The sequence below is a fragment of the Thamnophis elegans genome, chromosome 1, assembly GCF_009769535.1.
Source record: "Thamnophis elegans isolate rThaEle1 chromosome 1, rThaEle1.pri, whole genome shotgun sequence".
NCBI lineage: Eukaryota > Metazoa > Chordata > Lepidosauria > Squamata > Colubridae > Thamnophis > Thamnophis elegans.
In genome coordinates, this window is record NC_045541.1 from 89319651 (window position 1) to 89334147 (window position 14497).

The window sequence follows — 14497 nt, forward strand, 5'->3', positions numbered from 1 at the left end:
TTGTGGTCATAAGGCGAGGACTACCACGGGTGGGTGTTGCAATCCTGCCCAGTTGTTGCTTTTCACAACAGCTTTTCTTTGTGGCTGGGAGACTCTTCTCTGATGAATCTCGCTGAAAATATAATTTTTCATCATATTAAGGCACTGAGTAATAAAAACTGGAGTGGAAGATCTACCCATAACCCAATACCATTAAGTGAACAGAGAAGGGCTTTATTCAAAAGCAAAGAGTCAAACCCCGCTCCCCCCTCAAGGGACTCCCTGTCCCACGCGCGGTGGCCTTCATGGCTACCAGCAAGGGTCACCCCCAACCATCCAGTGGGTGTCTACCTTTGAGTATCCCCCCCCCCCATGCCTTCGCAGAGCAGGTGCGCGTCCTGGAGAAAGCCACGAACGGGCGGGTGTTGCAATCGCGGGACCCGAGCCAACGCAGAGGTGCCCTTTGTTCCTACGGAGCAGGCGAAGCTGCGAGACGCGTGAGGCCGTGGGAAGGCGCGGCGAGCTCTCAAGAACCGGGGCGTGGGGAGAGAGGGAACTGCGAAGCTCCTTACGGCTTATTTCACCCTCCGTTCTTGCCTGCCATGGAATCGACAGGCTGGGTAAGCAAAACCGAAGCCCCTGTGGCTGGAGAGAGAGAGAAACTCCTCGGCGATCCCGCTTCCCTCCCGGTTACGCTCCCCTTTTTTCACCGGATGCCCCCCGCACCCACACAGGGAGAGCAAGGGGTAGGGAGATTATGGGGAGGCAGATCATGACGGCATTTGGCGAAGGAAGCGTACGGGTGTCTCGGGAATTCGCAGCCCGCTGAGGAATACAATACAGTAATCTTCCTCTGTAATTCCGGGACAGGTATATTCGCCTTAGATTCGTCAAAAGGCAGATTCTGGCTGCCTTTTTGGAGAAGTTTCCTGACAAATACGGTGTCACAGCATCGGAGGCTTCTCTATCTCCTCATTGGATAAAACAACCTGGATTTTATTTTAAATCTGGATTGGAACAACAGAGGTTTTGACTGCAAGGCCAGACCAAATAAATTATATATTTCAAAGTTGGGCGGATATGGCTACCAACATCAAGACTTCCATTTGTTGTAATTTATTCCTTTATGTATCATCCGATGATGTGAAGTAATACTGCAGATTTATTATTTTTTTCCAGCTTGGACACAAACATAAAAAGTTGGCAGCTAAAGTGAAAAAGTACACAACCCTCTGCTCCACCTATGAAAAGCAACTGGTAAAAAAAAGGTTGTAAAATAGGGCAAAATTCACTTAACAAATGTTTCACTTAGCAACATCAGTTTGGGAACTCAATTGTGGTCATAACTCGAGGACTACCTTTGTGACTCGTTCTTGAAACTGCTGCTTTGCTTTACAGCATAATAGCTTCCCATTTATTAATTTATTCCTAAAAATAAACCTTTAAGAGGTTAAATGGGTTAGGGAACTCTGCAGGTATAACATGGTCTCTGGATGCCACATACAGAATGGAGGTCTGCTCAGTAGATTTAGAGCTGATCAATTCCATGATAAGCTGATTGAGAAGGAGTCCACCTTTGCAGTGGAGACTTAAGACTGTAACATACTGTATAAAATCAAGTTTTCATTCTTGTTGCGTACCTGTTCTCCTTTTTTCATCTTTCAGGATGTTTCCGTTTTGATTGCCGTGGCTGCAGTTGTACCATCAGTGCTATTTTTGCTTTATAAAATAATTGGATCTCAGAAGAAGAAAGATCCATTGACCTTAGAGGATCCAAATATCAAATATCCATTGTCTTTGATAGAGAAAGAGGTGAGTTGTCAGTTCTTTTTTTGGCTTGAATGTATGAAAATGCCATATAAAACTCTTGACAGCAGTGTGCCAGGTTGGATATCTGTATTTTAAATGAGAGATTGCAGGGGTGGGACTCAAGCCCTTGGCATAGAAAGCATGTGCGCACTGATACAAAACTCTTCAGAAACATTGAGATTTGAGCATTTGATATTGGCCTACACCTATTTCCCCATGTTTGGAAGGCCATAAATGTGCCAAGGTATTTGGAAATTCTGCCCTTGGGATATTGCACAATGTTCAGTAACAGCAGCTGTGATGCATTAAAGCAGCAACAGAATAGCTATCACTTGGAAATCTAATCTGTGGTCCAGCATGTACAAGATTTTCCCAACCCACAACTGGGTATATTGTGTATTCAGTTCTGTGGCGTTGTGCAATGATATAATGGAGGCATGAAAAGAAAAAAAAAAGGTTATTCCAAGGAATTAAAACGTAAATGATTATGGGAGGGGGCACATTGCATAAAGTATGCTCCTTGGTGGGTTGCGTTCATGCCCATGGGAAGGCTAGGAATATTACACCTGAATTGAAACTGAACATTTTATGTGGAATATATGAGGTGACATTATTCAGTGTACTCAGCTTGGCATTCCTGGTGTGGCAACCAGCCATGTTTCTCGTTGGCTGGTGTCCACATCATCCAAACACGGACACTTTGAGACAGATAAGGGCAGGGACACTAAAAAATAATAGACACCTATTAAAATTGCATAAACTTTTTGAATGGCTTTAATTTTCCTATGTTTCCCATTGACCTCACTATCTATCCCTTCAGCATCTCTGGCAGTTCCAGCTGTGGTTCTTCATTGATGGGCAAAGTAGCTGATTCAGGAAGAGCAGAATGAAAAGACACACAAGCTGATGTGTTGAGGGAAGAGCAAAGGCAGTGCCAGGCACCCTTTCCTCCATGTTACCTCCTTTGTGAGGCTCCATACAGCTGCTGCCTTCTTCCCTTCTGCACGGCTGGTGTGGCTTCACTTTTACCCCCACAATGCCAGCTTATGTGGCATCAGTTTCCCTCTCACAGGGTTGCAGTATTAGCTGCCTCTGTGGGGGAGGAGTGAAATGCGATTCACTATGGGAGACGAGCCATCAATGCCAGGAAGAAAACAGTGGGGAAAGGGTGCCTGGAGTTTGTCACTGGGACAAATGATAAACCAGGATGCATGGTCATCCTACTGAGATGCTGGCTGCCAGGCATGGCCAGATGCACACAGTGGGGATGGGTGAGCTATCATAGGTAAAGGTAAAGGTTCCCTTCGCACATATGTACTAGTCGTTCCCGACTCAAGGGTGTGGTGCTCATCTCTGTTTCAAAGGCAAAAAGCCAGCGCTGTCCAAAGATTTCTCCGTGGTCATGGGGCCAGTATGACTAAACACCGAAGGCACACAGAGTACTGTTACCTTCCCACCAAAGGTGGTCCCTAGTTTTCTACTTGCATTTTTACGTGCTTTCGAACTGCTAGATTGGCAGAAGCTGGGACAAGTAACAGCTCACTCCATTATGCGGCACTAGGAATTCGAACCACTGAACTGCTGACCTTTCTGATCGACAAGCTTAGCGTCTTAGCCACTGAGCCACTGCTTCCCTTGAGCTGTCGTAGACCATACCAAAAAAACTTCCAATGGGACAGATATGGGGCACAAGCTGAATGTTTGAGATCGCCCAATGAACCAATACTCGAAGATCTTGCGTGTTCTCTGCCTTGTTGTGGTTAGATCACTTTTGGTATCCGCAGTTCCCCCTTATCCTTTATGGTGCCCCTTTTCTTTCTCAGTTGTATATTTTAGCACATGGAAAGTGAGGCGTGTCATGATGAAAAGGTCTTAAATCATTTTTGTGATGCTTTATTGCTCAAAGTTTTTCACCTGATTTTTTTCCCCAGGATATCAGTCATGATACCAGGAGATTCCGATTTGCGCTACCATCGCCAAAACATATATTGGGCTTGCCTATAGGTAAGCATGGCCTCATTCTTCATCAGTTCCTGATGCAGAGTCCTTGCATTAGTGCCCCCCCAAAAGAAATCTCTGAAAAGATCTAGTAAAACTTATTCGATACTGAAACTGCTTTTTCCAGTGTTGCACAAAATCTTTTACTAGTTATCTCTTTGAAATCCTAAGTGGTTTTAATGTTAAGAGAATAATTGTTAGAATAAATGCTACAATATGTAATTATATATAATATAATATCTAAGGAAAGATAACAATTTGCTTTTCAACAGAATTGGTCACCATTATAGGCTAATCTAGTAGTAGAACAAATTAATAATGTTCAGTTGAGGCAAAGGACTGAAAATTCACAATATCTTATGAAGTCAGTTTACATCAAACAGAGTAAGAAAGTGACTCCCTTTGTACCTCTGCATAGTTGGGACAATTTAAGGCGCATGGTTAAATGAGTAGAATGAAGGTGGTGAGCATGTTTAGATGGACAGTCCTTTCTCATGGTGGACCAATCTACTTACTGTTTCATTCAAAACTTCCTTTGCTGGATGGTGAAGGCCTAAGACATGCTTGGGCTGGGTTTCAGTCACATTGTAAGGGAAGCTGTAGTGATTCTCAGTCATCCAGGGTGTGGTTGTCCCAAAGGTGCTTTTCCAAGAGGCAACTGGACGTTTTTTCTTTTGAAGACGTTTCGCTTCTCATCCAAGAAACTTCTTCAGCTCTGACTGGACGGTGGGGAATAAGAGTTGAAGTCAGAGCTGAAGAAGCTTCTTGGATGAGAAGCAAAATGTCTTCAAAAGAAAGAAGAAAAATAAAGTCCAGTTGTAAGGGAAGCAGTAAAATGGCAGCCATGAGAAAACTTTCCTGGGTAAATCCAATGGAAAAGAGTTGGCTTTATGTTTAACTTTGTGTTGCAAAGTAGTTTATCTAGCAATTCTGGGAAATGTGGGCTGAAAACCATCCAGCTCAAACACAGGTTTCATTTCCTATGGCTCTGCTACCTACATTCAGTATCTTACCTTGTCTTTCTTATAGGAAAATATAGGGGGGCTGGATATCTGTCCATTCTCTGATAGATGATTTGCTTAACTAAAGTTTCACACAGTCTGACTTGGCTTATTAGTAAGTTCTTTTATTGTAGGTGTTTATATACTGTCCTTCAACATATTATGATAGGGACTGCAAAATAAAATCAGAAAGTAAAGCACAGATGCAATAGAAGTGAAACTACAGCAGAAAGTGACTTCTCTCTCACTGAAAGTCAGAGTAAAATATTTCAGCTTTAAAGTAGGGGTCAGCCATAGTTATCCAAGCCAGGCATGACTCATGGATGATGAGGACATAGATGACAAGGATTTATTCATGTTCATTTCTTTGATTGTGTCTGATAAAAGCTGGAATATTGAGCCAGAAACAGGTTAGGAACCTAGGCAGATGTTTTAGCATAAGAATAGGTCTCCAGTGAGGTAGAATCCTAGCACTGCATTGGTTTTAGCCTTCTTGCAATAGTAGGCTTTCCAAAGTCATCCAGGTATTTAGGATGGCAAACCAAAATATAAAGGATGGGAAAGCCATAAGGTTGTCCTCCTTTTGTTTTCCTTGATCCAATCCAGAAGGACTTCAGGTTATACACCAGAGGTAGGTTCCTACCAGTTCGGACCACTTTGGCAAGTAAGTAGTAACTGGACACATGCCCAAACCAGTTCTATTGGTGGCACCCTAGGTGGCGCCATCTTGTTTTTCGCTTCTGTGCATGTGCAGAAACAATTTTTTTTACTTCTGCGCATGTGCGCCCCCAAAGCGCATCCCTGAGCGAACTGGCAGTAAAAGAAGCTGGAATCCACTCTTGGTATAGATACATGGTTAACTTTTGGAAAAGTCAGAAACAGCTCAAAATAGGTCTAAGTTTAACTGCTTGATTATAGTTACACCTGTATTTTATTTTAACAGGCATGCTTTTTAATGCAATCTTTTAACATAATCTGTATCTGCCAAACTAATGTCTTAGAAGAAGAAGTTGAGTTAGGGAAGAAAACAGTTAATTCCCTATCAATGTGTTAATCCCACTGCAGTTCTGATACCATTTACGCTGCCATAGTTAATTAACACATGCTCATAATTGCTGTCATGAAGTTAATGTCATGTTTTGTTTGGTGGTCTTCTACTTTTTCATAAGATTGAATGATGACATTCACACCTCTGCAGGATCTTAAGTTCATGGGGATTTGTATATTTCTAAATATTATTTTCTTATCAGCTAGTGGGAATTTACTTCTCCCCCACTAACCCAGCATTTTCATGCTTATCTTCGCAACTATAGGAGATTCCCCATTCTTACGTAATTAAATATATAACTGATATTTCTCTCTGGGGATGAGAAGGATTGTGTTCTCTACCAAATTTGCAGATGTTATCCAGTTTAGAAAGATATCCCAAATCATTTGCCTTCTTCATTAATGCCATAATGATAAATTTGGAATAATTTAATCATAATTATTTTTCTCTAGGCCAACATGTATACCTCTCTGCCAAAGTTGGCGGTAACCTTGTGATTCGGGCTTATACTCCAGTTTCTAGTGATGAAGTAAAAGGATATGTTGATTTAGTAATAAAGGTAGGTTTATACCTTTTTGACCAAGTAACTTAGTTTTAGTTTTGCTTACTCTGTTTCTCAAATAAATTATTCCCTAATATTCCAGTTATATAATAAGTCAAATAAAAAGCAAACAATGGGCCACATTTTATATCCAGAAATTAACTTTGAAGATATGGTTGGAATATTGTGCACAGTTATTTTAGAGATAAAGCACCAACACTGAGAAGGACAATGAGTAAATGATAAAAAATCTATTTCTCTGTAGCTTATTTAATTTTGTTAATTTTCTCAGCCAAAACAATGTAAAATAGGTTCTGGGATTCTAAAAAATCTGGGGAGTTCTGATTGGAATCTCTTCTCCATGATAAAAGTAAAAAGAGATACTAGATCTTGACAGACCAGGGTATCAAAAAATAGAATGTGACAGAAATTGATTTTTTTTTTAAAAAAAAGTTTTTAAAAGCAAGTATTTTATGTCTAATTTGAAATTAAGGCCCAGAGTTAATAGTTCTTCTTGTCCTAAATATAATGAAGAAATAATATCACCCAGAGCTTAGTAAGCAATGTTTTCAAAATTACACTGAAGTAATCTTGATCACGTTATTCATTTTTATTTATCATATTAATGTTACTACTTTGAGGCACACATTTTCTGAGACCTCACAAAACAAATCTAGCATTAAAAGCCACTGCAGTATAAAACAGTTATACTTAAGACCAGTTATAAACAATGATGCTTAGCCTAGAGTACATGCTCTTCAAAAGATTGGTGCTTTCTCTTCTGTGAGAAGATCGTTAATATATCTTCAGTTGAATTTCTCTGAGGAAACTGTTCCATAACTGAAAAGGGCTTCTCTTTAGAGCTTTTTCCTGTCTTATATGTAGTGAGAACACTACAGAGAAGGATTTCTAAAGGCAAAGCTTATAGTTTAGCTAGGAGAAGTTATATAGAGAAGGTAACTTGCTCTCAATTTTGTGGTCTAAAACAAGTATATAAATAGGGCCTATAAATAACTGGTAAAATACATAATTGGCCAAAAATAACAGTCTAGGTTAATACTCTTGTAACCTTATTGAGGATAAAATTATTTGCCTTTAGCACTGCAGTGGATTTGTTTTATAGAGCATAAACAGGAGAAATGTGGCTTTTTCCGGCTTCTAATTCATGTTTATGTAACAGTACAAAATAGAATTATCTTTTCCAATGCAGATCATGGTCACTTAATTGTAAAACGTTGCAAAGATTGCATGTGTGTGTATTCGTTCTAGGTTTACCACAAAAATGTTCACCCCAAATTTCCTGAAGGTGGGAAGATGTCCCAGCACTTAGACGCCATGAAGACTGGTGACACCATTGATTTCAGAGGACCTAATGGGCTTCTGGTGTACAAAGGATCCGGTACTATTTCATTGTCAAGTCCCAAGAAGTTTATAATTACGAATAGGGGTGATCAATTGCTTTTAAGTAAATACAAGCAGTAGGCAGATGAGAAATATTTATTTTTTTCTTTTATTTATCAAATTTTGAAACTACCCATCTCCCTACAGAGAGACTCTGGGCGGATAATATAGCACGTCACAAGTTGAACAAATCTTAGATTTTTTTTGCCCTTGCATTCAATGTTAATTTGTTTGTGCGTGCTTCACACACAATACAATAATCCCCAGGGGAATTTGGAATACTATCTACCCTCCTGCCTCCAGCTGGTAATGAATATCACATTATTGATGTGGTTGAATGGGATTCATTGAATAGGGCATTCAACAAATACCACATTATATATCAAAAAATACCAGATCCTATTTATTGTTTTTACAAATAACTCAAAGTGGCAAACATATCCAACACATCTTCCTCAACAATGACCCTGTGAGGTGGGTTAGGCTCAGACAAAGTGACTAGCCCAAAGTCACCCAGCTGTTTTTTGTGGCTAAAGCGGGACTTGAACTCATGGTCTCTTGCTTTCTAACCTGGTGCCTTAACTATGATTAGACCAAATTGCTTCTCTTATTTATAAGAAACAGAATTTCCTTTCTATTACACAAAACACAGTTTGTTAATAACTCCTGGAAGTCTCTAGTCGAGCTATAGGAGCTGATCGGATCTGAGCTGCAGAAATGTAACCAACCATTACTTGGTGGCAAATACTTACAGAATATTAGGAAATATTTACAAAACGTTATAACTCTTATTACAGAGATGGCTAATCTTTTTGTTGTCAAGTGCCAAAAGTATGCACATGTGCACGCAACAGTTTGTGTGTGCACACCCGCCCCCATGTTGCAATGCATGTGCTCCTCCCATGCATGGGCCCCGCCTCCCCCTCACCATTTTTGGCTTCCAGGTCGGTGTAGGAGACTTTCCAGGCCCAAAATGGGGCATGGGGGTGCTGCATGAGGCCCCAAAATGCAATGAGAGCACCCCTATGTGCATGCACTCTGCCCCCATGCATGTATGTGTTCATTGCCTGCATGCCCCCCACGTATAGCAGTGACCTGAAGGCTAGCAGGTGTCCGGGAGGTGTGCATGCGCGGTGGAGCTGAGCTGGGGCGATGGCTGGTGTGTCCACAGAGAGGGTTGTGTGTGCCACCTGTGGCACAGGTGCCATAGGTTCACCATCATGGCTCTATTATAATGGCAGCAAATGCTTACAGAACATTATAACTGTGTGCCACCATCAAAAGGTTGTTCATATTGCAACTCAGATTTAGTAGCATTGTTTCAAATGTCACAAGAAAGCTTCCAGTAACTGTAAACTGCTCTGGAGACTCAGATTGTACATTTGTGGATTAATATTTAGTTTTGTATGAGCTCAGGCAATTGTGGCTTATTTAGAGAGCTAGTTCCAAATATATACTTAGATTAAGTCTGCTAATGAGAGGGAAGGCCTTTAGCATTGTACAGGTTTTTACTCTTAGAAATGGATATAATATTGCAGAATTAATATACAGTAGTGTATACCAATGGTGGGTTGCCAATCTTTTTACTACCGGATTGGGGGTGCTCGCATACGCAGAAGTGTCTGAGCGGGTGGGCGGAGCCTCCCGCCACCGCCACTACCGGTTTGCCTGATGTGGGCCAAATCAGGAATAACCCATCTCGGTGTATAAAGCTGTGATTCAGAGCTTTGATGTGGTTCAATTTTGTTGGAATTGACTGTTGTAATTTTACACAGGTAAATTTGCTATCAAATTGGATAAAAAGTCTGAAGCAAAGATAAAGTTTGTTAAGCACCTTGGGATGATTGCTGGGGGAACAGGTAAGGTATTCCTTGTTTCTGCAATAATGGGGTTTGAATAATGTCTTTTAAAAAGCTATATACTTCCTTCTATAACATATGCCCTAAAAGGAACCTTCTCTCCTCTATTAAAAAAGAGTAAGCGCAGAGGACTTGACCAAGGCTTAGTATGGAACAAAAGATGTCATCTCTGATGCACAGCTTAATTTACTTCTAAAAATGCCTGAGTACTTCACCTTGACTAGAATATTGCTTAATAAGCTATCTTTGTATCCAGTTTGAAGTGAATATGACATGAATATGACATGAAATCCTAGTCAATTTGACACTCTGGCTATTGAAAAGCTACATTTTTATTATGAGCCTAGGCATTCTTTTGAGATCTTTAAGATTACTTTTCTTTTCTACAGATCCTCCTTTATAGTTAAACATAATTTAATATTCTGTCACTAGCCATGAACCTGTGGCTCAGAAGCTGAATGTAAAATTAAATAGTGTACGGTAAGACTAAAATCATTGAATATAAAAGGAGGAGAAAAAAGATATCCTCTTAGAGAACCTATTAAATAATATTCTTGAATCTCGGGAATGACTGTTTTATCTATTCATTCTATTTTGTATGCCTTTCATGTTCACACAAATGCCCACCTAATTTTATAGTTGACAAGGATGGGGGTAAAAACAAAATGTTATGGTTCTGCTTCTGGGTTATGGAAAAAAATATTACTTCATTGGCTTTGATTTGATAGGAATTACTCCAATGCTTCAGCTGATCCGCCATATCACAAAGGACCCTACCGATAAAACAAAATGTTATCTCCTTTTTGCTAATCAGGTTGGTTGACTTATATTTATTTGCCTTTCCTTTTGTGTGAAATCACTATAAAAGCAGCTGCTTATACTTCTACACCATCTTCCCAACTACATATCAAAATGTTTGTTTATAGCTCTTCCTTTGATGAAAATTAAACATTTTTCTTCTGGTTCCCATGGAAAGCTGGATGCTATTGATTGCAAACAGAGGTGGATGGGAGGATGGTGAGGTAGCCAAGAAGAATTATAGTTTGAGTAGCCTCCTTACCTTCTTATATGCCTCCGGGTGTAAAACTAATATATGCCAAGTGCTGACAGATTAATTTTGCCTGCACCAGGTGTTCATTGGAAAGTACTATACGTAGCACATTATTATTATTAAGCCCAAGCATATTTAATTAATAGAAACAGCATAAGATGTTGTGCCAGATGTTTTAGGAAATCTCTGGTGGTATTGGTAGTTTTCTGATTGCACAGAATTGCTAACATTTAATTCTAACCACAAAGTGGCTCAGTGGCTAAGACGCTGAGCTTATCAATCAGAAAGGTTGGCAATTCAGCAGTTCGAATCCCTAGCACCATGTAACGAGTGAGCTCCCATTACTTGTCCCAGCTTCTGCCAACCTAGCAGTTCAAAAACATGTAAAATGCAAGTAGAAAAATAGGGACCACCTTTGGTGGGAAGGTAACAGCGTGCCGTGCATTTTCGGCATTGAGTCATGCCAGTCACATGGCCACAGAGACATCTTCGGACAGCGCTGGCTCTTCAGCTTTGAAACGGAGATGAGCACTGCCCCCTAGAGTCAGGAACAACTAGCACATATGTGCGAGGGGAATATTTACCTTTTACCTTAATTCTAACCACATTGCCCACAATATAAGCTACTCTACCTGAGAGTAGGTTGATTAGACTGCAGTATTGAGGATTAAGCCTCCTAAGGCAAACGGGTCTTTTCCCGTGTAAGATTGAGATTGTCTTGGCAATGTTTCAGCGAGGTCTCACTCGCCATCTTCAGGCTGGTGTTTTCGGCTTAAAGTGTAGTCGGAGTTGCCGTCTTTCTATAAATCTTGACGTGTGTGTGTGGAATGCTGGTTTTGTTTCAGTAAGTGGATTGATTGGCTGTGTGGCTGTATCATGATTGGTAGTATTACTGAAACAAAACCAGCACTCCATTACCCGCCCCCCGCCAAGATTTATAGAAAGACGGCAGCTCCGACCACGCTGAAGATGGTGAGTGAGACCTTGCCGAAACGTTGCTAAGACAATCTCAATCTTACATGGGAAAAGACCCGAATACAACAAGAACAGCATACCTACACCTATGAAAATTTACACACACACACACAAAATAATAATAATCCTAGATCAAATGGTAAGCTAATACTAACAATGAAACTCTGTCAACCTGCATGTTCAACTCTGAATGGCTATTTGACTTTTGGTTGGCAGACGGAACAGGATATATTACTGAGACCAGAGCTGGAAGATGTAGCTGCAAACCACTCAGATCAATTTAAATTGTGGTATACTTTGGACAAACCACCTCAGGGTAAGCTGACGTCGCTCAAAGGCTAAACAAACTTTTCTGTATACAGCCAATTTTAAGATAACATGTATATCTCTATTGCAAGCACGTGAGACATTTGTCTTGATACGATGTACCACTTGTACCAAACTATTTTGTTTTCCCACATTGCCTTTCCTGACTGATATTATTCCCATTAATATCTAAGCACCTTTCCATTGTGATATCAGATATTAAGTCTTTATAGAAAATGATTAGAGAAGTATATAGTTACTGTGCTGTATTTCTAAGTAATGGATTCACCTATCAGTTAGTGATTCACATTTTTTAACATGGGTAGGTGAAAAGTAGCATGAAAAAGTATAATGCAGTCTTTCCAACAGAAATTACATTTGTACAAGTTAGTAACAAATTTATTAGATTTATACCCCGCACTTTTATTACTTTATGTGTAACTCAAGGTGGTGAATATACATAATAGTTGTTCCTCCTCCTATTTTCCCCACAAAAACAACAACCCTGTGATGCAAGTTGAGCTGAGAGAATGACTGGCACCCAGCTGGCTTTCATGCCTAAGGACTAAAACTTGAAAACTCTTGGTTTCTAGCCTGGAGTCTTAACCATTGGACTAAACTGATATGAGTTAAGGTTATGATTCTATCTTTGAAAGTATACTAATGTTGCTATGAAGCAGAGCAGGCATGAAATGCTACCGGTTTGACCGAACCGGTAATAAAAATGCTACTGGTTCACCTGAACCGGTAGTAAAAAAACTGAAACCGGTTCAGATGAACTGTTTTTTCCTGAGGATCAGCTGTGACATGTGATTTATATTAGGATCTCCTGCTTTCTAGCTAATCTAAATTGTGTGGCACAGCGGATTCTCCCCCTTGCTGTCCATTTACCTTTACAGGTGCTTGGTAGCAGGCTCCGCCCACCCACCCAGACATAATGTCTGTTTTTGACACTCTGAGCATGCGTGTGAGGTCCTGCGCAAGCACGGAGGTGGTGAGTGCGAGCTCACATTGCTACGAAACCAGTAGCAAAGGTAAATGGATTTCACCCCTGAAGCAGAGGTATACAATCTTGGCCAGGTGTGTTTCCAGGATATCTCCAAATGTTGCTGTCAAATTCAATATGGTCTAAGGGAATTATTAAATATAAAGAGAAGAATCATATAACATTCAAATTAAATGAAATCAAACAGATTTCTTCGAAATGGAGGAACCATGAGAAAAACATGAATGCATGTAATACTACCCTCTGTTAGACATTGTCATGAAGATTCTCTTTCATTTTTGTTGCAGGATGGAAGTATAGTTCTGGCTTTGTTAATGCAGATATGATAAAGGACCATCTTCCTCCCGCCTCTGGAGACACTTTGATTCTTATGTGTGGACCTCCACCCATGATTCAATTTGCCTGTCAGCCCAATCTTGAGCTACTGGGATATGCAAAAGAGAGCACATTTGCTTACTGAACCTGAAGTTAATTCATTTAGCAAATGTCACAGGTACAATGGTTATGGCAAAAGATTTGAAGGTGCACGTTACAAAATGGCTGATGTAAGCAAAGGGTTCCTCCATGAAGCATTAAAACAACCATGATCTCTAGGAGCTACCTTGAAAACTTTCCCCAAGTGTGTGCATGTGGTTTGTGCAGAGTTGCTTTGATTGGCCAGCAATCCCAAAGAAAGTGTTGTCTGTGCATATTGTGATGGGACGCACACCTGGAGGAGCAATGGGGGAGATTTGTGGTAACCCAGAGTTTTTCCAGAGAGAGGCCCAGACTAAGCTTGCACAGCCCCAAGCTGGGTGTGGGAGGCGGGAAGGGTTAGGGCTAGGGTTCAGGTTAGTCACAGTCTACAATCTCTCAGGATCTGGTAGATTAGATTATAATTTTAGTCTGTCAAGAGTGTCTATTATCTGTAAGCAAATAAAGGAATGATTGGATGCTGCTGTATCATCTCTAGGCTTGAACCTGACAAATACACATTCCAGAGGGGAAAGAGTTCAGAAGACCTGTGCCAATCCTTCAAAAGAGGACACTTTTATCAAACTAACACACTTGGCAAAGTACCCCTTTCTGATGCCTTGCCCTGCCTTAATAAAGTTTTATGAAGCTTTTCTCTTTCACTTAAATAAAATGTCGATACATTTTGTGGATCTTGAATTTCCTTGTGAGTTTCCTATGGCAATGTTTATTAGTGTATAATGCATGAACTGGCTTTGAAGCAAAGCTGGTGAGGAATTAGTTGCAGTGGAGAGAGGTAAGGAGCCTGTGGCTTCCTGTAACTTCTATAGATAATTTTTTTTGAGTCATCGGAGCTTCTTCTATCCACAGTTCCTGAAGCTGACTTCAGTTTTTCACCAACATGAAGTAGAAAATGTAAAAACTATGACATGTAGTTTTTAAAATGTAAAAGTAAAAAAAATCCAATCCAGGTTTCACTGGGCTTAAAGAGCTAATTTAAAATCCAGATTTTCCTCCCCAAATGTTGACTCCAGCTGAACTTGATGAAGCCATCAGCACACCAAGATATT

The 14497-nt window shown here is 40.3% G+C and overlaps 1 protein-coding gene across 2 annotated transcripts; it reads left to right on the top strand.

Moving 5' to 3' along the window:
- Positions 1 to 430: 430 nt before the first annotated feature.
- On the top strand, positions 431 to 14119 carry LOC116513013 (NADH-cytochrome b5 reductase 2-like). Of its 2 annotated transcripts, XM_032223760.1 has the most exons (10): positions 431 to 599; positions 1645 to 1791; positions 3720 to 3792; positions 6288 to 6394; positions 7646 to 7775; positions 9553 to 9636; positions 10365 to 10450; positions 11879 to 11978; positions 13262 to 13467; positions 13927 to 14119. In XM_032223760.1, the coding sequence occupies exons 1-9, from the start codon at positions 582 to 584 to the stop codon at positions 13432 to 13434; spliced, it is 918 nt and encodes a 305-aa protein (XP_032079651.1). In that variant the 5' UTR covers positions 431 to 581; the 3' UTR covers positions 13435 to 13467; positions 13927 to 14119. The 2 variants fall into 2 exon arrangements, with proteins under 2 accessions (XP_032079651.1, XP_032079642.1); XM_032223751.1 differs by having other exon boundaries at positions 13262 to 14119.
- Positions 14120 to 14497: the final 378 nt, after the last annotated feature.